Source organism: Triturus cristatus, chromosome 9 (genome assembly GCF_964204655.1).
Source record: "Triturus cristatus chromosome 9, aTriCri1.1, whole genome shotgun sequence".
In the NCBI taxonomy this organism is placed as follows: domain Eukaryota; kingdom Metazoa; phylum Chordata; class Amphibia; order Caudata; family Salamandridae; genus Triturus; species Triturus cristatus.
The window spans coordinates 485,133,933-485,158,568 of NC_140592.1; the positions used below are offsets into that span (position 1 = coordinate 485,133,933).

Below are 24,636 nucleotides of genomic sequence, written 5' to 3' on the forward strand. Positions count from 1 at the left end.
GTGATATTCATATCTATATATTGATTTCAGCGATGCACGCTTATAAGTTCTGAAGACAGCATATCCTTTGGTGGTTACACACACATTTCACGGTCTGCTAAATGGAATGTACCATTGTAATAAATGTGAGCCATCATGGGCACCTCCAGCATCTGAAATGTGCAGCCACTCCCTGTTGACGTGTGAGTGTGACTGTTCTACAAGAGTGAAAAATAGAAAGTAACTGCTAAACATAGATAGGCACATTTGACATTTCTATGCACAGTGAGTGGGTATTTGTTCTTGGATTTCTCCTCTGCTCACCAGATGGTTCCATGGTTTTTGGACCTTTGAAGCTCCAGCAGGTAGAGCCCTGCCTCCACTCTCTTTTCCAAGGGCAAGAAAAGAAAATCTTCTGAAAGAAGGTTAGAGAGGATTACTAATAGATTACTACTAACTCTGCTCCGTCTAGTTCAGGTTGGCTTTTCAGTATGTATGTTTGGAACCTGTGCCCCAGCAATTTATGATCAGCATGCGGGTAGGCCTGTTATTTAATTGTACTGTTCTTCCTATATCCATCTTCATAGCACGGAGTTGTTCAGGTGCTTGTATGTCGAGTACAATTCAAATTGAATTTAAATGCTGGAAATGCTAGAGCACCCATTTCCCGGTAGTCACCCACCCCACAAATATCCAGTCAATTACTCAAAGGCCTGAGCAAACAGATTTGTTTAACAATGTTTTTGAATCATTGAATGCTCCTCAGTTACCCGAGTGAATGCTTATTCTAGGGTTAGTCTTGAGTATACGAGCTGTGACTCACAAAATGCTTAAAATAAAAACTTGGCTTACCTCAGTCTTAGACACCTTCGTTCCTGTTAGACCTACTCGTAGTAGGAAATAGTATGCTGCCCCCTGGTTTAATGAAACCCTGATCTCTGCTAGAAAACACTGAACGGCCTTAGAACACTCTTGGGGGAAATCCTATGGTCCTTCTCTAAAAGCACAATACAGTGCAGCTATTAAGACCAACCATAGACTGATTCGGAAATCCAGGCCAGAATACTTTGCAAATAAAATTGGGAGTAGTAACAACCTTGCAAAATACATTTTTAACTCATTAAACAGTCTCACGAAACCAGTACTTTCATTGGACTCCACTAAAGTCTCCAATCTACATTGCGAGAATTTAGCAGAATGTTTTATTGGCAAGATAGAGGATATTTATCTGAACTTTACCTCTAATTCTATCATTGTGAGGCCAGATGGCACTACTAACACTGTTCCGCCCTTGTTCAATTCACTATCCCCTTTGCGTATGGCTGAGTTAGGTATTCTATGTAGCCAAGTCAAATCGGGCTCCCTTGCTGACCCCCTTAAAACAGGTGTGTTCCTGAAACTTCGGGACTCTCTCCTCCCACCCAGTCGAGAATGTATTAATCTTTCTTTTTCATTGGTATCTGTACCTGGTCCCTGGAAGCATGCTAATTTCACCTACCCTCCTGGAAAAAATGTCTTTAGATGCTTCCAAGCCTGAAAACGTCTGCTTCATCTCTCTCCTGCCTTTCCTTGCCAAGGTAGCAGAGAGACGTGTCAATGCTATTCTAACTAAGTTTCTAGAAGACAACCAGATTCTGGACACCTCTCAAAATGGCTTTAGGCCAGTGCATCGCATGGAATTTGCATTCCATATGGTGTCCCACAAAATCTTGCTCCATTGCTTACAGGGTATTGGCATAGGTTGGTCTGCACTGTCCTGGTTCTCCTCTTTTGTGTTTTTTTCTTTCTATCACTTGAGCGATTTTTCCTGGTCATTTCACCCCCCTACAGTTTCCAATCACATGCTCCTTGCCACAGTGTTCCCCAGGTCTCTTCACTGAGCCCTACCGTGTTCAATATATTCATATTCAACCTTTGGCTTTAGTTCGTGAAATCGTTGGGGCTGGCACTGGCATCTTATGCAGATGACACCCAGCTCGTGCTCTCCTCTGAAAACCTCAAATCAAACTTGGCCAATTTTCCAAGGGGAATGCTTGCGGTCACGGAGTGGATGGATGCCAACTTTTATGAATCAATACTAGAAAAACAGACATTCTCTTATTAGGAAAAGATACCCACTCCTGGGGCCACCATTGGTGCCTTCCTCCCTTGGGCCTCCACCTCGACCCGAGACCGCTGTCAAAAATCTAGGTGTCTGGGTGGACAGCACCTTAACCTTTGAACCACAGGCCAAATCGGTAGCAGGCATATGTTTCGAACTCTTGCGAAGCCTCAAACCCATTGGATTTCTCTACCTTTGTTCTCGACAAACCATCATTCAGGCAGCCATCCTATCCTGGTTAGACTACTGTAACATTCTACACCTGGGAGTCAATAAGCCAGTGATCAGAAGACTCCATCTGACTCAAAACGCTGCAGCTAAGCTGTTGTTCTCTCTTCCGGAATGTTCCTCTGCCTCCGGCCTCCTTTGCAAACTGCACTGACTCCCTGTACATAAGCGTGTGCACTTTAAGACTTCGTGTATTGCCCATAAGAACTTACATTTCCCAGGGGGCTCACATTTTGGTTAATCTGGTATTCCCCCATCGACCCTTAAGTCTCTAGTGTTAGACCTATCTCGACCTTGCTACTGTTCCTCTGTTAGGAGAGCAAGAGTTCTCTGGAATGCGCTTCCTCTTTCTATTAGAAACGTCTAGAACCATTTGCACTTCAGGAAAACACAGAAGACCTAGCTTTTCTCTGCTAAGGATCTTCGCTTTGGCATTTTCTTTCACAAGGCATTTGATGCAGTTTGTTTTGTTTCTGGACTAGCTCTGGGAAGCCCAGTTTCTGGAACAGCTTCACGCTGTATACATTTTATAACATAACCAGGGTAATTTATCTATCCTAAGTTCCTACTCTTAAACGATGAACATGAGTTTGACCGTATACAATAAAATGGCATTGTAGAATGGACCTATAGGCTGCCACTCCAACATTATAATGATAATGAATGTTATTTACTAAAAATAGTATATTTATGTTTCTTTTCTGTCTGTGTAAAAATAGGCTCACTTTGTGTTTCTTTTCTTGTTTGCTTCTCTACTTCTTTCTCTTCTTTTCTCTATTTTTCTTTCTTTTCTTCCTCATCATCATCAGCATCATTTACTTTAATCTGCTTTTCAAACGAAAACCATAAAAGTTACACAAAAACAATACAGACATATATAAAAAGAGAAACAGTGTGCCCCCAAACAATTAATGTAAATCGACATAGGGGCTATAATATCTTACAAATGTTAAAAGTAAATGGAGTGAAAGAGAATCTAGCAGCCAAATATTTATACAGTTCTAATCTCAGCTTGTTCTGAGCCTAACTGCTGCCTTTAAAAAACTGAGGACATACCATAGTGTGGATCCTGAAAGTAATGCTAAAAATGTTAAAGCGGGATGTACCTGATTAAAATTTAAGGATTTTAAAAGAGGGATTATAAAAGTCTTCCTCGGTACCTCATAAAAACTACAAAACATAAAAAAATGGAGCATGTCCTGAGGAGACCTATTGTCGCAGCCTCATAAAAGCGAAGTCTGGCCTTTGTTACATCCACGAGGTTGGGCAAGGAGAAGATAAAATAGATCAAATCAGTACCTTGTCAATAAAAAGCGATTATACTTGTTAGGAAGCCCGAGGAGATATGGTTCCGTTGATTGTACTGTTCTTAAAATAATGTATCTCTGTACACTGGGCTTCATTAATTCTGACTCCTCCCTTTTTACTGCCTGCAAGCTAAAAAAAATGCTCCTTAGCCCAGACCCTATAGTTCCTAGTGATGGTTTCTGGATCACTATAGCGTTCCGCCCTCCCAAGAGTCCTAAACACAGCTCCAATCTATTGTAGCTAGGGGATACGGTGTGCGTAATCAAGGGCCATGCAATCCCTTATGATATCTTTATGTAACGAGGTCCCCTTGTTCCCCCCCACTTTAAGCCAATAGAGGAGAGGGCGAGACGCCAATAGATCTGACAAGTAGGGCATACCCAATTCTTCATGTGCTAAAAAGGTAGGGGTTCCCCGAGGCACACATAGGATTCGGCTTTAAAATCCATTTTCGATTCTTTGTAACTCCTCGGCCTTGGAGTAACCCCAGATTTTGCTACTGTATGAAACCTGCGCTAAACATTTGGCTCTATATATCTCTAGTATAGCACCTATTGGTTTTCTACCCAACCGGAAGGCACAGTTAAAAATTGCTGCATTGGCTCTTAAAAACTCCCCTTTCTTCTTTCTTCTGAGAGGACCCCAATTAAGTTTTTTGTCCCATCATGACACCCAAATAGGAAAAAGCCCCTGTTTTGGGAACTGATGTAGACCCCACCTTAAAGTTAAAGGGCTTCCCTCTACCGGGTCCCACCTCCATTACGTAAGATTTGGATTTGTTGACTAACAGGTCCCGGTCCTCCATAAATTTCACAAAGGAATTGATGAGGGATTGTAGTCCACTCGCTGTCCTAGACATGAGGACAGTGTCGTCTGCATACAATAATACCTGCAGATCACACCGTCCCACGTGTGGGGCATGTACCTGGATCGCGGTCCGGGCCTTCTCCAAATCATTAATATAAAGATTAAATAAAAAAGGGGCCAAGATGCAGCCCTGGCGCACCCTTCTCTGGATGGGGAATTGTCGAGTAACCTGACCCTCTTTCGTAAACCGTGCAACAGCTTTAGTGTCCCGGTGGAATTCTTGGAGGAAGAGGACAATCTCATTGTCCACACCCATGCACCGTAAACACTCCCATAACTTATTTCGGTTGACACAGTCAAAAGCGGATGACAGATCCATAAATGCGAGGTAAATCCGGCGTGAACAAGCAACTGTATATTTGGTTTCTTGTTTTCTCAACCCTCTCTCTTTTTCTTTTCGTCCCTCCTTCTCTATGTTGATCTTTCAGGTGACATGCAACAATTTCTATCAAGTTCCTTCATACATTTTTGGAGGGCTCCTCAGCACTCCTATGTGCATATGAAGCTTCTACAATGTTTCTCTGCCTCCTTTTACAATTGTACCGATTGCTCAGTTACATAGGCGCAGGAGTTTGTCACTGCACTTTTTACATTCATGAGCATTGCTTTTCTTCTTCGCTGCTATACACATGTATGCAGTTTCTTCTTAGTAAATTTACATGCAGTAAGAGGATATCTTCCAGTTGCGAGCAACTCACAATGGTGACAACCTAAACTTGTATCAGAGAAGTCCTTCTGCTCTAATCATGCCTCCTGTTTCCCTTTGTTTCAGCTCTGGCAGACTTAAATGGTGATGGGGAGTGCAAGGTACGTCCTAATCCACACAAAGAGGAGACCGGATGACTTGATTATGCTTTGTATTTAACTGAATTATGTAACTGTAATTTCTCTAAAACTGATGCGTTGGTGTAACCCTGACTGGATTATTTAGTATCAGGTAACAATGACAAAATAATCAGGAATACTTTTATTGTACAGTGTAGAGATCATTAAAAAAGCATGGTTCTTTCCATTCATAACATTGAAGCCCACAAATCTGTAACGGCGGTCACACTCTGCAAAATTATAAACACTACAGTGTAATGGCCAAGGAATAATAATCTGATGGAGGCCAAGCGCAGTGCCATATTGCAGATATGTTCATTTCTAGTTGGTAGGGTACCTCTGTTGTCTCGTTTGTGAGATTTAAAAGCTCTGTAGCTTTTGAGTGATTGTTTTATATTACTACATGGTGATGCTTTACAAAACACAGAAAAAAATACATTTCTTAGCATGTACATGAATAAAACAGCAAACTTATTTTGGGGCGGAAGTGCAGATTGCATAAGAATAAGCAGTTTGAGTTAGTATTCCCAGCTCCTGTGTGAAAACTTAGATTTAAACCTGGGGACATCACGGGCGTAACACATAGTTGGGGATCTGTGAATTGTGGCATTTTGTGCTCATGCAACATGCGTGAGGAATTCATGGAGTATGTTTTGTGGTTTCTTACTTGCATGAACTAATAAGGTACCATTTGCAACTGTGTTGCTCCCTGAACTCACCGCTGCAAGAACACAATCTTGTAATTAATATTGTTGTAAATCAATGGTAGTGTAATTAAGTGATAAACTATATAGTTTTGGTAGATACATTTATTGGTCCATTTTAAAGACCCAAATGGTAAAATAAAAATGGTAATCTTTAAACAGGTTAGCTGTGTAATGACAATAGATGTTGTAGGTAGACTGATTTTTATATATATATATATTTTTTTAAAATATTTTTATTGAGCACTGCATATAGTTCACAGGTGTACACAGTAAGTTATAAGCGTTTTGGAAATGTTACAAATAAGCAATTTGGTAGATATCTTGTCTACATGTTGTACCAAGCATACATAAAGTAAGAGGACCTTACAGAAAGTGCAACATATCTTGCATCATAAGTGTACAAACTGTAAATTCAAACAGCTAGTAACCACTCTAATAAATGATATCCAGTGCTGTGCCCATTTCACCCCCCACCCAAAATAACCCTCCCTAAACAATACCCCAACGAAACGAGTAACGTAAGTGCCGCTATATAGACAAAACACCTCGCTGATGTGCCTGCGTCCGGTGTGTGTCAGGTCTAAGAACCCCAACAAGGGGCGTGTACCGAGGGGGGAGGGAGGAGGAGAGAGGGGGACGGGAACGAGGAGGGGAGTAAGAGGAAGGAGGAATAAAAGGGGAGGGAAGGAGTAAGAAACACAGCCAGGGAGAAGGGAGTGAAAGGGAGGCATCCAGGTAGAGTAGGGACAGGCATGAGCCCGCCAGTTCCTAACCAACTGCACCACTCTCCTGCAGGCCGTATTGCGATACCACGGGGTCAACTCCCTCCATCGCCTTGAATTGTTCTACTAGGTGTGCCCAGTCCAGCGAAATCTGTCGCTTCTGCAGTCCCCTGTATTCTTCTCAGTATAAAGCCTCCCGTTCAGCTTCCGCCCATCTGCGGCGCTAGGGTAGACTTACAGCGTTTTATCATACGTTTTGCCAATATCAGAGCCAACCCTGCAAATCTGCGTAGCAACTGTGCTTTTTGAGGGAGGGGGAATAAACCCAAAAGGCAAGCCTCAATGGTGTCCCATGATGTGCGCTCTGTCAACACCTCCAGCCCCCGGATAACCTCTGACCAAAACCCCTGCAGCAGTGGACAGTACCATATCATATGTAGGAAATCAGCTTCAGGCGCCTTGCATCGCGGACATACCGCAGACGCCGTGGGGAACATCTTTCGTATCGTTGCTGGGACAAGATATGCTTTATGTAGGATAAATAACTGGATCGTTTTTAAGCGGCAATTCCGAGAGACTCGCCGGGGATGCTCTAGCATTTGTGCCCATTCCCTATCTTCCAAGTCCCGCCCCAAAATCAAGTCCCACTTCTGCCTAAGATGTATCAGTGGAACATGCAAATGCTCCCTCAAGCCTCGGTAAAGCCAGCGGACCAAGTATCGGCCATGTCCCATAATGTCTAATGATCTCAGCAATTGGAAAGTTGGGGGTTCTGCTTGATCTGTGTACCAATAAGTTCTAATGAAACGCACTACAGCAGCATGCCTAAGAAACAAGGTGTCAGGCACCGAATTGGCGCGCGCAAACTCGTCATGCGGCATCAGTTGGCCCTCGAAAAAGAAATCCCCCAACTGTCTCCACCCCCTCCCGAGTCCATCCCTGTATGTGGATCATCGATAATACCCCACGCCTAGTAGGCAGTCCACATAGGGGGATATTCGGGGCGTACGGAAATGGTACCATAGCTATCCTTTTCGCCTGTGCCCAATACTGTAATGCAACATGCAGCAAGTAAGGAGGATCACGTAACTTCTGTGTACCTGGACAGAGCTGCGATTGAAGAAGCCCATGTTTTAACAATTCAGAGGAGTACCCAATTTCAAATAAATTCTTACCCGCCAACCAATATGCCAGCCACTGTAATTGTCCCGCTATGCAATACGTCTTAAAATCAGGCGCCCCCATGCCTCCTCCTGCACTGGGCAGCTGCAGCTTAGATAGCGCCAATCGATGTCTGCCCGCACCCCATATCAAAGATGATAATAACGTATCAAGCAATTTAAAGATCCAAGCCGGCAGGACCACCGGTAAGTTCACAAAGTAATAAAGGAGGCGGGGTAGCATAACCATTTTCGACACCGCCAAGCGGCCCGCCACCGTCGAAGGCAACGAAGTCCAAATGGCAATCTGGGAGCGCAGCGAATTAATGGCTCAAACAACATTACCTTCTATGGTATCGGTGTTTGATCTATAGATATTAATCCCCAGGTATTTAAAAGTGACAGGCTCCACTCGGAAATGCATTTGACCAAATTGTAGAGTGGGAGACGCATTTGTAGTATAGAAGGCGAAGGCTACCGATTTAGAGGCATTAAGACCCAAGCCCGATATTTCCCGGAATCTAGAGAAGACAGCAGCTATCAGGTGCTTATCAACATCCAAGTCACGAAAATATAACAGCATGTCATCCGCGTATAAGGATACTGAATGTACCACCCCACGCAACGGAATGCCATAAGAGACCATAATCTGACGCAGGTATTGTGCAAGAGGCTCAAGGGCCAACACAAATAACATGGGGGATAAGGGGCAGCGCTGACGAGTACCCCGGGATATTAAATAAGAGGAAGAGATGGTCTTACCCGTCTTAGCGCGCGTTGTGGGACTAGTATACTACAATTTAATCCATGCACAATAGGACTGGGGCAGGCCAAATTTAGACAACACAGCTACTATATACGGCCAGCTGAGAGTATCAAAAGCTTGGCGCACGTCTAAAGACAAGCATCCAGCAAGAGAGGAAGAGTCAGATGCCCCGTGCATCAAAGCATGGAGCCGGCGGATATTCAAAGAGGTACTGCGTTGGGGTACGAATCCACATTGGTCCGTATGGATCAAACGGGGAAGGAGTGGAAGGAGTCTTGATGCCAAGACCTTACTGAGTATCTTATATTCTGTATTCAGACTAGAGAGTGGCCTATAAGACAGAAGGTCAGTCAGTACCTTGTCCGGTTTCAATAAGGACGTGACTGTCGCCTCCCTGGTAGTAGGAGGCAAAACCCCACTCTCTAAGGAAGTAGTATAGAGTTGCAACAACCTCGGAATCAATTTATCGGCAAAAGTAGAGTAAAACTCCACTGGGAGGCCATCGGAGCCTGGTGTCTTATTTCGGGTCAGCGCCTTTATCGCCACCCGAATTTCTGCAGCAGTTATCGGAGCAGCCATCGAATCAGCCATCGAATCAGAAACCGTAGGAAGCTGGACCTCGGACAGGAAGGATAGCGTGGGAGTCAAGACATCTAAACATGGGGCGGCATATAAACAAGCATAGTATTCCCGAAACGCAGCATTAATCTCACCCTGAGATATTACCAATACATTATTAACCGCATTCACAGCTAGAACTGGAGTAGGACTCAACGTTGGCTGTATCAGTCTTGACAATAGGGTACCCCCCCTATCTGCCTCGCAGTGTGTACGCTTTGTATAGGCATCAAAATCTAACCGGCGTAAGCGCTCTAACAACTCTGCATACTTAATCCTAGCGGACTGAAGTGGCTCTGCGCCGCCCACACTCTCCTGAGCCGCCACCTCCAGGGCCTGCAACTCCCCCTTCAGGTCAGTAATGTCCCGGATCGTTTCCCTCCGTGACCCTGCCAGAGTCCCCATTGCAAACCCACGGTACAGACACTTTGAAGGCCTCCCATTCGATAGCCCTGGACGAGGCAGATCCTTCATTCTCCACAAAAATGTGTCAATAGCTGTAGTCAATGCCGCACGATAGACCTGGTCTTCCAGTTGTAGAGGCTGCATTCTCCACGTTGGAATAGGAGCCGGGGAAAGGCCCCAGGACAACCGCAATTCGATAGGATTATGGTCTGATATTGTCTTGCCCAAAAACTCACAATGTATAATAGCAGAGGAGAGCTCTGGAGAACAAAGAAAATGATCCAGACGTGTGTGTAACTTATGGGGGTAGGAATAAAAGGAATATTCCCTCATGTTCACATGCATTGCCCTCCAAAGGTCTATCAAACCCCAACCCTGCGCCCAGCGAGTTAAGGTTATCGCCTGCTCCCTCGCCGCCGTGTTAAATAAGGGAGGATGGGAACGATCCAGGGCAATGTCGAGTACTGCATTTGTCACCACCCAGCAGCCATGGGACATGGGACCAGCCAGCAAGTGCCCGGGATACCCACGTAAAGAATGCCTCTTGGTCTGTATTTGGTGCATAGAGGGACCCCAGCACAACCTGTCTACCATCTAACGTTCCCAGCAGAAGAACATACCGGCCATGATCATCTACTCTGCATTCAGTAAGAGAGAAGGGGATGCCCACCCGGACCCAAATGGCTGCCCTCCGGGAAAAGGCCGACTATGCTGTCGCAAAAACTTGACCACGCCATCTTCGCTGCAGCTTCGCAGTTTCAGCGGGGATCAAATGAGTCTCTTGAAAACAAATTATGTGGGCCTTACAGCGATGCAATTGCGCAGCTATTCTATGTCGTTTGGCTATGGAACCCATACCTCGCACATTCCACGAAACCAAGGTATAAGAATTAACAGCAGGCATCATCAAATAGAATAAAGAACCCCCCCGGATCCCAGCCCCGCCCACTCTTGTGTGGACTTCACTTAGTACAAATATTAGTTGCTCATCAGAGCACTCTATGTAGTATCTTGTGATAACTTAGCAGTGGCCCAGTGGCATCGGTTCTCTGTCGTTCCTAAGTCTAATCAGTGTAATACTCCCTGGTCGATGGCCGGCACTTCCATCAGGATTGATCCTCTGTCCCTCCTGTGTGTTCGTTCTACAGTACTCCTTGAAAGCCTAACAGCATCTACTATAGGTGCTTCACGGCCTTTTCAGGTGTTTATTGTGCTATATAAATGATGCAAATGGAGTAGCTGCTTGTTTGATCACCAGAAAGCAATTCTGCCCTTGGAAGGTGTATGGAAGCACTGTAGAACTACCAATATAATGTGCTTGATAATCCAAGTGATAGTACTGCTTCCCAAACTATGAGTTTGTAAGGTCTGTGTAAACAAGGGGGCTGCTCCACTCTTATGTTTTGTTATTAGGATTTTATTAGGAACGCTCTGTCCCTGAAGTATGTTGTCACTGTCATTAAATATTATAAACTCGGCACAGCGTTCAAGCCTTGAGCCAAGGCTAATCTAGGGCTTAAGGTAAAAGAAGCCATCAGGTTTTTCTAAACTTGTGTAAATTAAACTCCTTGTGCAGAGGTAAGGTTCTAGTTTCTGGTGACAGCAGCCAAGAATGCTTGGTCTCCTGCTCCAACTAGATTGGTACTGGATCCTATGCTAGAGCCAAATTGCCAGATGACAGTGCAAAAATTGGCTGCCAAACACACCGGTGATTTCTGGTTCACTGACCCAATCATCTTCGTCAATATTTTAATTACAAATTGTTAACTCAGAGGCAGGTAGTAAAGAGATGTCAAAGTGCTTGAAAGGTGGTCCATTCTCCATCTAGCCCTCATCGGTAAATCGTGCATTGTCATGGTTTCATTCAATAAACGTACTTGATGGTGCCACATAAAGGTAACTTTCAGAGGATTATCCCGATGATGTCTTATGTCCAAAAACATAAACAGCATACCTAAAAAATTATGATTCTGGCTCATAATGTTACATGTCCTTATAAATAGCTGTATGTTCTTTGGAGCATTCACCAATGAAGAGAGAGATCCTCCTCAGAACTGGATGAACGTAGCACCACACAATCCAGTATCTTATGTTCTACAATACAGTGCTCCTGAGATACATGATCAGCATTGTGATCCACAAACCCTAGAATGGTAAAGCCATACAGACTTCGCCCAAGTGGTCACAAACGGTTGCCATGTTGTAACAAGGACTAATGTTGCATAATTGCTAACTGACCTCAGCTGTAGCCACTAAATATATTTGTAATTTCACAGTTACAAGTGGCACATGGAGCTAAGGAGCTAAAAACCATATGGGTACAGCCTCCTCAATAACAACCATGTGTCTCAAACATTTTTAGGGATCTATGTGCTGCCTATCCCTCTTCAGGTCAACAGGTAATTCCATACGCCGAATGTGCGTCTGTCATGAAACCTACGGTTACCATAGTTTGAGTGTTGCAGGGGCTTAGTTTCGTGTTTCTGTCTGTGTACTCATAAGAGTTGTTTGTTTGACATGAGCCTTTGTTTTTCTGCAACCACACACATAAGATTCGAAATATTGGTTGTTATATTGGATCAGTGTAATGAAGGAGAATAGTCCTAAAGAAGATATGGAATGTAATGTGTATGGGTCATAGAGGTTTTATCATAATAATTGTAAAGATTTGTGTTGTTGGGTGTGTAATTATATGGTTATGCACCTTAAGTAATTACCTGTGTTGATGCTATGATTTCGAATCTTTAAAAAGATCATTTGTCCTTAAGACGGCTATATAGAATGAAGGCTAGCCAAAGCACTGCATTGACAGATATCATTGTAATAGGACAGTACTGACAACATCAGGTTGTAATGAAAAGCATTTGTCACAACCCTAAAGTTCCTGTGTGGACACAACCCTAAATGTCTTAAAAAAACATATTTTAAATGAATGATGTTTGTTTATTTAATTTTGAACAGGGATAGAAGGTTCAGCAGATAGAATAGACTTTCAGTATGAACATGCATTTTGCACAGATATTTTGATAGTCATTAAATGCAAAAAATTAACTATGAAATTAATAAAACAAGTCTTATTCAGATCATGATGTTCAAGATTGTTTGAGTCAAAACCCATATTTGCCCAAGATTGAGTGAAAAATGCCTTATTAGGCTCCCCAGAAGTGACCAGTGTTTGGATTGTTTGATGTAGATTTTATCCTCAGCCTGCAGCTTTCAGGAGTACCTTTCAGTACTTTTAGGGGCCCAGAAATGGGTCCCGTGCTTATGGTGCCGGTGCTTGTACTTAAGGTGCCATCAGTAAACCTCACTGATCAGGCCCAACCAAGCTGAAATCGGACTGTAGATGTTTTGGGTTGCTGTTCAGAGGAGTTGTGGCGTGGCAATTCCGGTTGGGCTGTTTCTAGTGGAACAGGTCCAAGACTGATTTCCACAAGGTTGTTCCCTGCGTGGAGTAGTGCACATGGTACAAAAATAATGGACTTGAAGCAGATCGAGAGATCTTAGCAAGCATTCCAACCATCTTCTTTTGTTTTAAGGTTTAATAAAATCGGGTCATCCAAGGAAAAAAAATTACCGCCAACTCGGTGCTGTGAACAGGCCTAAAGACAGCCATAGTGGCCTGCAGGAGTCCTCTTTTTTTCTACTAAGTCCTGCAGTTGAGACATTACTGCCTTTCTAATGAATTTGGCAGTGTAGATTAAAATATTGAGAGGAAAGTGTTCAGGTCTTGGGCGGTCTAAAGAAACATTCTTTATTTTTTTTTATTTTTTTTTTATTAGCATTTGGCAAAATACAAAAACTGTATTGCAACATAACAGGCCAGTTCGTTATTGCATCAAACTGGATTATAGCTCAATGACAGATTATACATTGAAATGCAAAGCTATACTTGGTCTCGTCAAGCACAAGTCATAAATACATAACAGTACTAATCACATACATGAAGGTTCTCCTCGATGGTAGTTTGTGAAACTAGAAATACAGTACGCACAGCATAATGTACAGCAGAACAAATATCTCCTGGGGCTGTTGAACCCTATATAGTTCACAGCTCATGCCACGGGGTGCAATGATCTAGGGGTCGCACCCAAGATTGCGTTGCCCGCAGGTTAGACCCTAGCTAAGGTTCATCACGCGCATTCTCACCCAGAGTTGCTCCAGCCAATTTGCTCTGTCCCCATAACCACGTCAAAAAAGGGTCCCAGATATCCTGGGGGCGTGAGGTAGGGGGCACCAATTCCCAAAATGTACTCAGCTGCACATTACCATAAGTGACATCTGCAAGCCACCTCTTAAACAATGGCACCCTCCTCCGCCCCCAATGTACCGCCACTTGCCGTTTCACATAGAGTAAAAGCAGGGCATGTAATTTGCGCAGTTTGGGCGGGGTGTCTTTAACATAGCCCAGTAAGCCTAAAAGAGGCGATGGAACATCCGGTACCCCAAGAATTTGACTAATCGAGGTGAAGATTTTTGACCAATACTCAACCATCATAGGACAGTCCCAAGCCACATGCAAAAACGCAGCGGGGGAATATCCGCAGCGTCAACAACTATCATCCTCTCTTAACCCCATGCGATGCAGGCTGATGGGTGTTCTATAAAACCTGTTTAAATATTTAAAATGGATCAGTCGGAGCCTGTAATTGGGTGATAGCTCAGTCAGTTGTCCGCAGCAAAAATCCCGCTGTGCCTTTGTTAATGGGGTGGGAAGGTCCCTGTTCCAATATTGAAAGGATTTGGACTCCACCACCGGAGCTGTGTTTTGCATGTGTGTATATAAACGTGTAACTAGTTTGCGGGGAGAGGGGAATTTCAATAGATTTTACAGTATGTGAAGTTGTGGAGGGGCCGCTGGGAAATTCCTAGACAGCGCACGACATGTAGCCCGTAGTTTATGATATAGGAATAGCTCAGAAAAAGGTACCGTCTGGCCTTCCTCTGCCGACGGGGGCAGTCTAAATACATTGTTGGTAAATATATCGTCAAATGTGCGCAGCTGTGATTTCCTCGTTGGATGCTTACCAATCCCGTCTTCAAGACAGGGCATCATAGGATTCTGTGCTAATGAGATCGAGGGGGCATACAGCAACGGGATCCTCGCCCGTTTCCGCTAAAGAAACCTTCTTAAAAACAGCGCCTAATGCATCCACGTTTCACTCTGCCTGAAAGTTCCGACCTACTAGGAAACTGTTAAGATCTTTGTTCAGGATTTCAGTCTTTCTTGTGCCATTTGATTAAGGATGACATCATAATAGGGATGACCTTTTCCTTATTGTAGATGTCTAGGCACTAATATACAAAACTACAAATTACATCCTCTAACCTATTTTTTTTTTATCATCTCCATGGGTCCTCAGAAGAATTAACAATCTAAGCGCTTCATTTACATATTGACGGACGGCCCGTTATTCCACCAGGTCAACAGAGTAAATTACTAAATCGCCCGGGTAAAGTGACCACCCACCAGATTTATAAATGAGCACCAAGCTGGCAGTCATTTATAAAGCATTGGCAGGAACTGCAATCACAGCTTTTCCTGCCAGTGCATTTTTCTGTTTGGTACATGGCTTTATCAGTGGGACGGAGCCTTGTACCAAACTGGTTCCTTTTTTAATTTTCAAAAAGAAAACCCTGGAACAGGATTTTTTTACGATAATGAAAAATACAGCGCTCCCCTCGTCATGGGAGCCCTCTCCCATGGTGAGGAAAGCATTCAGCATTTTTCACTTCCTCTTACTGCCAGGGATTTCCTGGCGGTGACGGACTGTGAAATTTGACAGGTCATTCTACCCATCTAAATTAAGTTGGTTGAATGATAGGTCATCCTCCGATGGCCCTTGCTCCTCAGGGTGGTCGCAGGGGATTCATCACAGCAGAGACTGAGTAGTCTTCGCTGTGATTAGCCCTAAGGTCCGCCTGGATTTTAATTTGGTGGGCGGATCATTTTCTTGGCGGTAAGGATACTCCTTCTTCGTTGTGACAGAGTATCCTTACCACCAAGAATTAAATTGGTCCCTAAATCTCTCTATTTCATTCTTTATCATTGTGAAACAATTTAATATAATCAAAAAACAAATATCATAAATTCATTAGAAATTAGGTACATCCTACACATAAAAACATTATATTCCTAACCAAGCAGACTCAACACTCATCCTTAAATTCTAATATTAAATAGACCTTGGAAGAGAGAATCTCTACAGTACTTGGGGCATATCTTATATCATAGTATCCATATCACATAATAGATTTTATTTTGTCACTCTTTTCTTCTAGCCTTTTTTACTTTTTAACACATATGATAAGGATATGATGATATGATAGAAACATTTAATATAGTGCATTAATCACTCGCGAAGGAGTATTTCAGCGCTGCACTACTTCGAGAGGGGAGAGTATTCTAAAACAGCGAAGTCTTCAGCCCCTTCTTGAAAGAAGTAAAGTCTGTGCAGGGGCGGTGACTAATGGGAAGTTTATTCCAGTGATAGGGGGTGTGTACAAAAACTATCTACACCCCTGTCTTGAGGTACGTATGCGAGGGATATGGACGACGAATTCATAATTTCGGCTTGGTCACTTCAAGCCTTCATCAGGATGGATTAAATTGCGTCTATATACACTTTACACCGTCTTGTGCAGATGTTTATTTATTATCAATCTTGATTTAATAATTTTCCAAAAGCAGGGCCAATTCGCTTTAATTCCTTATTCAGGAAGACGATTCGTCTTTAACACAGGTACAGCTGTCTCTCTTTCCTCTAATAGGGTTATACACTTCTACATGTAATTCTCCTCCCGCGGTGCCTACAGTTTCCATCATTCCTCGGAATGATGAAAAGGATGTAATTTGCCATTTGTTTAAGGGCCTATGCTGGACAGGGACCATTTCAGTACCCAGAAGACTTGTTCATCAGGATGAACTATGAAGTGCCATGTACAGATGGAGTGGAAAAATTAGGTAAAACCTGTATTATTTGGAAATCCTAATAGATAGCATCAATTTTGTAACAGGCCTGTGAGGTCTTGAAGGTGTAGGCTAGATCCAGCCTGAGCTTGTAAGTAGCAGTGGCCCGTCCGTTAGGGTGGAGGGCTCGCACCCACTCACCTTTTTCCCGACATAAACAGTGTCTGTCTGGCTGAGCAAAATCAACCTGACAGATACTCTTCTTGTTCAGGACAGGCAGCCAGGTGCAATACACGCCCTAAAAGCGTAGGTGTATATCTGCCTGAGCTGAACTTTGCCAGGCTGAAGATGTCACACATCCTGTGAGTGTGACGTCTTCAGCTTAGCAAAGCTCTTAGAGGACCTCCCCATCATGACGAGGGGGAGCGTCATTGATAGCCTGCTTGCTGGCACTTCAGTTTTAAGCCATGAAGTGCCCAGGGCAGATTGTCCATCACAGACACCTCGTCACAGTGTGTGGTGGGGCTAGCAACTCTCACTGACACCATTCCACTCTGTGACGAGTGAGGGATTGCCGTCTGCCCTCATCGGCTGATTTAAGGTCCGCCAATGAGGGGAGGTGGCAGTCCCAACCCTTCTAGAACCTCTGAGGCTTCTCTCCAGGTATGTTGCAGAATGTAAGTGTTATATTCTTATTTAATGTTTGGTGCATGCCATGCATTCGTGTATGTATGTGTATATGTGGGTGCGTGATGTGAATGGCTGTACCTTTGCGTGTGAATGTAGGTGTGTGAGTGTGTGCTCCTCCGCCCACCCTTATGCTCGAATTACCTGCCGCCACTGCTTGTAAGATCTGGGTACCCTGTGGGTGGTCTTGCTTGGTGAGGCCTGAGTCTGTAAGATGTGTATCCTGCAGATTAGCAGGTTTGAGGTCTGAAATCTTGATGTCTGTGTAATCTAGGGTCAACTCTGCTGTGCGAGTTCTTTGCAGTAGATCTACGAAGCCCGAGGGATAGCTTTGCTGTCTGAAGACTGAGCCTGTAAGATCTGTATGGCCTGCATCAAAACGTGTCCAAGGCCAGAGACTGTGGCATCTGTATTCTCTGCAGTATGGCTCTGTTGTATAATGTGTGACCTGTTAAAAAACACTGGTTTCAGTGTAGACAAATAGTCGTAGACTGTATCTCCTAGAAGAGCAATGAGAAGTTATAATGTATTAAAAGTTTGTGTTATTATTTACATATATGCAGTTTCTTAAGGGTTAATCCGTAGTCGTCAATGAAGACTGGTCTAAGTTATCTGAAGAAAGAGCGGGGTTTGTGGTCCCAAATATGACTGTTTCTATTGCAACTTATGCTTCTAACCTTTTTTTATCTTCCCAGCTGGTAGTTGGTGATTTGGGAACCGGGCTGTCTAATATGAAGCTGAAGGTTTTCAAGGGTACCAGCCTGATGACGGAGAATGCGCTGCTCGATCTCCCCACAAGCGTTGTCTCCTTTATGATGGATCAAAATGAGCCCCGCACCCCGGCTATTGCAGTTGCTTCTGGGCCCTTTGTCTTTATCTACAAGAACCTCCGTCCTTATTTCAAGTTTACTATTCCTGTCATGGATGTGAACCCACTGGAGCAGGACTTGTGGAGCCAAGCCAAAGAGGTATAGGGTCAATATTGCGTTCAGCATTTTTCTGTTGTTCTGTAGAATGATAAAGTCCCTCATCTTGTGAAGATAACCCAGATCTGGTCCCTCTTTCCATTTATCTGGTAATATTGGGTGGTTCATGGAGACTACTTTATAATATCCTTTAATGCTTTATAGCTATGAACTGTAATATTGCTTAGACATCCGAGCACCTGTTGTATAATGGAGGTGCAGAGGGTGTAAAGGTAAGAAGGGAAGAGGTTAAGCAAAAAAGGATGCAAGCAAGCTTTCACTAGTTCAATATGTTCTCCACTTCAATTCAAGTTGATAAGAGAATGAAATGCTCCCGATTGAGTTTTTGCAAAATTTCCGCATCATTTCTTGCCAAATGATAACTTATATCAGATCCTCCCTCCAGTATCTTGGCTGGGATTCTGTTTGAATGATAAAACTCCGGTGTGGTCACAAATGTATCCCAATATAGGTGCCTGTACCTGAAGTAGCATTTGACTTGTATTCTATAGCTCTCTGTTGTGTGTATTACAAAATAACTCTCACCTGAGTCCATTGTGAATCAACGCACGGGCTATATTAACTCACCTTAGGCTCATTCATCTTTGACATAAGTAACACACTTGAGGTTATTTAGCAGTAGGCAAATGCTTGTCATCCCGTTAAAAAAAAGGCACCGACCTTATGGCTACCTGCAGCATTTAGAGGTGGGGGAACCGCGGGGTTTGCCATGGTGGACCCTCAGTAGTTCTACCATCAGATTCACTTGACTTGCTGGACCGTCCACCACTGTATAACTAGACCATAGTGATTGTTGCCTATCCTTTTTAGGTTGAGCCTAGCGTTGCAGCACATGCGCTGCTCGCTTTCCAAGGCATGCTGTAGTAGGGTATGTTTTAGAAGTGGTGTAGAAGCCCCGCACATATTTTTCATCGGCTGGCGTCATCGTCCATGGTAAATGCTGGCTTCCGATTGATAATGAGGCTTCTTAGTCCCTCCTTGTTACCGCCCTGTCTCCTTTTGTGACCGCCCATCAGGACTGGATCCTTTACTTGTGGCGTTACCCTGCCTCCTTCATTAGTCGGTAAGCACTATTTTTTTTTCTCATTTGGCTTTGCAAATGTTTGTTTCAAAGATTGGATGGGTGGTGCCTTTAGCCCTTGACCTTGCTGTTCATACTCTGCCGTAAGCATCGCATGTTGAGGATAGGGCCACTCCGCCATCACCTGGGTAGTCATGTTCACTGTATAGCACTGTGATTCCTGTCAGAATGAGCTTGAGCGCTTTCGGATCCTGGGTGACCTTCAGCTTCTGACCCAGAGTGTGTGGCCTGTTGACAGTACAATCATGATGCCGACGAGTCAAATTGGAGAATAGCCAACAAGGCTGGAGTCAACGACTGAGTTGTTTAATGATGGGTCCTGTTTCGCAGCTGGTGGTTTGCACGCCTCATGCCAGCACCGTCAGTGTAGGGATAAACTGAGGCTTAGGAAACATGAGGCCAGATCCCTGTTAGATTCCTGCTCGGACAGCGAACAAAAGCTGCTTTTTTCCCCGTTGTGTGTTTTTTATTTTTTATTTTTTTATTCTCAAGTGTCGAAGGCCAGTCTCCTCTTCCCGAAGCCGAGAGAGTGGCTCAAGTAGATAAGCTGTGCATTAAAGAGGGACTATACGGACTTTGTAGTGTAAAAAGCAAATATCTGTGTTAATAAAGCCACAAGCTTGAAATGTAACCCGTGCTTTGAAACTGATTGATCTGGTGATGCCCAAAGCCAGTAGAGACGCCTTTTGTGTACTGAGAGTCATTTTCGGCCAGTGCATGTAGGCGCCCGTTCAGGTCGAAGTGACGAGGATGGAAGGATGCAGGCGCAAAGGGTGATCGTGGACAACTGTGACATAATGTTACTGCAGCACATTGCAGATGGGGAGAGGGCCCTGCGGGGAGGGTGAGTGGAGGAGAGGGCTGTGCATCCTTGGCTAGAGACCTGTAAACGTGTCAGCAGCCAGGCAGTGCCGTCACACTAGGGGTTTTACAGTCAACACAGCCCTACTCCTACCAAGAGTGATAAAATAAATTACTACTTAAAGCGTCTTGAAACCCACGCCTCAATATGAAGTGGAACTTAAAGGCTTGACTTTTTATCGTGGCTTCGCCACGTGACCAGACTCTTGTTATTTTTCGCTGAGCACTTAAGCTTCCTCTACCTACAACTATTAAAGCATATGTAGTGTATGTGTGCAGTGAAAAAAGTGTCACGCAGACAGGTGAAAATGACAACATAATGTCTACAATCTTGATTTCTTTCCTAAATGCTACTGATGCACAGCGGTTCCGTCTCTCACACGTCATCACCCACCACACGGATGTGCTGTATTACAGATACACTCATAGTTGAGCGAGTTAGGTGCTTTACACTTTTGTCGTGTTTCACGAGGTAGCCGGGAGTTGAAGCTTTGAATAACCAGGTCAGCCTTTCTTCCTTCCGAAGCTGACTACTTGAGTACTGTTAAAGTGAGTAATAGTAACACTTGGTGTTTACCCCACTGTGAACTGGAAATATTGTCTAAAAATAACTAGAACAAGCATTTGCAATGCAATAGGTCTCGCATTTACGCAAGTTTAAGCTATTGGCATTGTAAATGACAATGCCTTTTATTTATGTTTTAAAAACAAAAATAAAAGGCCTTGTTATTTGCAATGTCAATAGCTGAAACTCGCGTAAATGCGAGACCTATAGCATTGCAAATGCTTGTTAGCATTGGGTGAGAATTAGTGGAATTTCCTCTCCTGGAGCACTTTGTAAGGCATGATTAGGAAAATCTCTAGATGTGCCTGATAAACCCCTGCTTTCTGTGTTTGCTTAATAAAAAAAAGTGAAAAAGTTTGCCCAGGATTGGTAGTAGGAGCGGGGGTATGGACAAACAAACATTGCGCCCACTCCACATTCTATTCTGTCTTGAATACAACCTCTGAACCCTTGTTTGCTCTGAAGACCGTGAGATCCCCAATAGGAAGGGATCTCACAGTATACCACGCGGTTCTTCATTGTTGATGACCTGACAGGCTGACAGATCACTTGCCAGGGTCAAAATTCCCTCTTCAGTCTCAAGTGTGTAAAACAGAAACCATAGCTCTCAAGTTGGGCCATGTAGGGTATGAGCCGTTCACCCATTTGCATTCTGAGACTTTAATCTAGCATTTATGAAGGGAAATGCAGAACTACAGGTAATAATAACTTACTTTTTATATAGCACTCCATATCACCCTTTTGGGTTTTCTAAGCACTGTAAATAATTGGTGTTACTGCTACCCAATGTAAAAGTACTTTAACTTTTCGGAAGCTGAGTTGGTTTTGCCTAGAACCAAACGTGTAACCTATGGATAACGAGAGATACCAGCCATGCGTGTCTATTGGCTTACCACAATACTTGAAGAACTGGATACTTTACTCTCGTCTAAGATAGAGCACTGTTCTGTATTTATCCAAAGTGAAAACCTTAACAATATCAAACAAACCGAACTGTCTCTTCCAGCTCCCTCCAATATCTTCAATTAAATTGAGAGAGGAAGTTTTGTCTAATGGCTGCATTAGTTACCTCACAACCTGAAGAGCTGGGGTTTAATCCAGTTTCTGCAAATGAACAAACATTGTTTGTCTGTGTTAATCACCTTCACTGTCTGGGCTTTGTAGTGTTCATTTGCGTGATTTAATGTAGATGGCCGTAATTATTTTGGTTTGTGTATGTAATGTAATATGGTATGTCTAATGTATTATGTAGGGTGTTTCTATGTCGTTGTTTCTTAGTGGAAGGACCTATGTAAGTAAATTGATAGACCAAACACCTCAAATGGAAAATAATAAAGTAAATATATTTTGCTGAAGTATTGCACCGCAGCCGTATATCTTTCTTAAACACAGACACGGATGGTGTAGTTGGAAAGCTATGCATGGTTGTACAGGAGCTGAAGTGTTGGCATGTTCATTTTCCTTATTACATTGTACCTCCTGGAAGGGGATAAAGCTTGGCAGAATTAGGCCAATGATTTTGGTAGCTGTATTATATTGCTGATTGCATGTAACAAACAAGCTAGGAGCTCAATATTTTTTAGGTGTAGGCCTCTGGCCCTCCAGAGGATACACCTGCATACTTTCAACTGAGAGGACTTGATTACAATGTGTCTAGAATATTGAATATTGAACATTGTTGGAAGTGCATTGACAAACTCTGTGCCATGGTAGGACAGTGGGAATTGATGAAAAAGCTCTCTAAAAGAGTGCAGCAAATATCTTGGCTAATAGATCACATGAAAAATGTACAAATCCATACTTTCTGTAATAAAATGCTCAGAACACTGCCAAAAACAAAATTGTAACACAGTTGAAGGCAAGGTCCCACTCTCTCCAAGGCATGCCTTATGATCACTGAGCCTTGGCTCCTCCCATTCTTACTGCATTTGAAAAGTATTACTGCTTTTGAAACTGTTACTTACCTGCAACTGAGTTCCTCTTGGTTTTAGAAATAAAATACACAAAAGAATTGGTCTGGATTCAGTCTTTGAGTTTGTGCTATAATTTCTTGCTTGAGTGTGTACAATAAATGCTTAACACAGCCCTCTGATAAAGCTGACTGCTCAACCACACTAGCACAAATAGAGCTTTTAGTATTATCTACTTAAGTCTCTGGGGATCCACTGGACTCTGTGCATACTATACCTTACTTTGGTATAGTTTATACAGAGCCACTAAGGAACTCAGTTGCAGGTAAGTAACCGTTTCAAAAGCAGTAATACTTTTCAAATGCAGTAATACTTTTCAAATGCAGTAAGAATCGTTTTGCAAGGAAGTAGAAGATAGTTTACAGTATTAGGAATACTTTTGTAGAATGAGATTAGAACAGTAGAATTTGACCTTTTCGAGGGGAGGACAGCTTACAACTACGAGGTTCAACCTTGACAACCATCTCCTTGTTCGACCACTTCCCGTTCATCTGGAAACTTCTACTATCTTCTCCTCAGACCTAAACTTTAGCATGCTCTTCCTCACATTCCTCGCTCATTTGATCCTCACCATTTCCCCCTCCAAATCCCAACCCTAGTCTAATCTTTCATACCTCTCCTTGCTTTTCTTCTACATACTGTCCTCTTTTTCATAGTTTCTTCCTGTGAGACTACTAACAAAAACTAAGTCAGAACATTACTTGGCAACCATTTGGGAAACAGTATCATGCAAGCCTCCCAAAACCTCGCTGCTACAGCTTCTGTAAACAACAAATTGTTAGCCTTTGCCAACTGAACGTAATCGCCAACCATCCTGTTTACTCTCTCAGCTAAGGTGTTCCCTTTTTTTGTATTTTCTACAAAACACTTCATCTCCCCTGAAACAAATTGAACACCATTACCCAAAACTGTTTTAGGAAAATGTTCCCCTGAGAAAACATCAGTTAAAGACTCACTGACCACTGGGGTATTGAGAGTTCTAAAAACCTCACCTTGATCCACTTTGATAAACAATCGACTAAAACCAACTCAAGATGCATATCTCCAAAAAGTCAATAACTAGTTTCTCCCAGGCCTCATTGGCAACCATAAATAACTTGATACACTTCAAATTCTAGTGCTAACGCCTACAAGATTCCCACTTCTGCACTCAAAATCCCACCTCCATATCCATCATAGGCCAGCCATAGGTTTCATATAATGTTTTTTTGTCTTGCAGAAGGTCATCCGTAAATGCACAACATGCCCCAGCTTAGCCCTTAATCTAATCAATGGAATCCATTTGTCACCATACATCAAATATTCTCCATACAAGCGTTAATGCCACAAGCACGATCTTTACGCTATACCTAAGATTACAGGGAAACCTCTCATTGTGTGTTACTCAATCTGAACAATGATTTGTGCACTTAAATACTGCATTAAGATATGAACATATTCAATCTTGAACAAAATATTTAGAGACAAGACTGTTATGAGACTGATATTGCAGTATGCAAGCACTTGTATGTATTATATTTCGGAACACAGCAGTATTGACTTTGGAGACTACTGATGTAGCTCTATGCTATTCTAGGCACCTGTGTTAGACTTAATTTATGTTATGTTCCGGGCTCTAAAATATTATCCACACTTCGCTTAGGTGTGCGCCACCAGTCTTCTGGCTACCTTTTTTTTTTTTTAAACTACAAATTTTATTGGTTTTCAATGGTGCCAGAGGAGCAAAGCCAGCAAGCATTATACATGTTACAAGCAGATTGTAGACATTCTCGGCACCCAATATTAACCCCAACGAGGGTCTGCAGAACATCAGACCAAAGCCCCCAACCCCGCACCACACACCCTGTAGTCATCATATAGTAATATTATGTAATCATGCTCCACGCACAC

The 24,636-nt window shown here is 43.1% G+C and overlaps 1 protein-coding gene across 1 annotated transcript in view; it reads left to right on the forward strand.

Annotated features, from left to right (window-relative positions):
- Window positions 1-24,636, forward strand: part of BBS1 (Bardet-Biedl syndrome 1) — an 843,521-nt gene that overhangs the window by 45,013 nt on the left and 773,872 nt on the right. Inside the window, exons 3-4 of the mRNA XM_085625445.1 lie at window positions 5,256-5,290; window positions 17,979-18,251. Coding sequence (XP_085481571.1) covers window positions 5,256-5,290; window positions 17,979-18,251 — 308 coding nt within the window. The remainder of the gene's footprint in view (window positions 1-5,255; window positions 5,291-17,978; window positions 18,252-24,636) is intronic.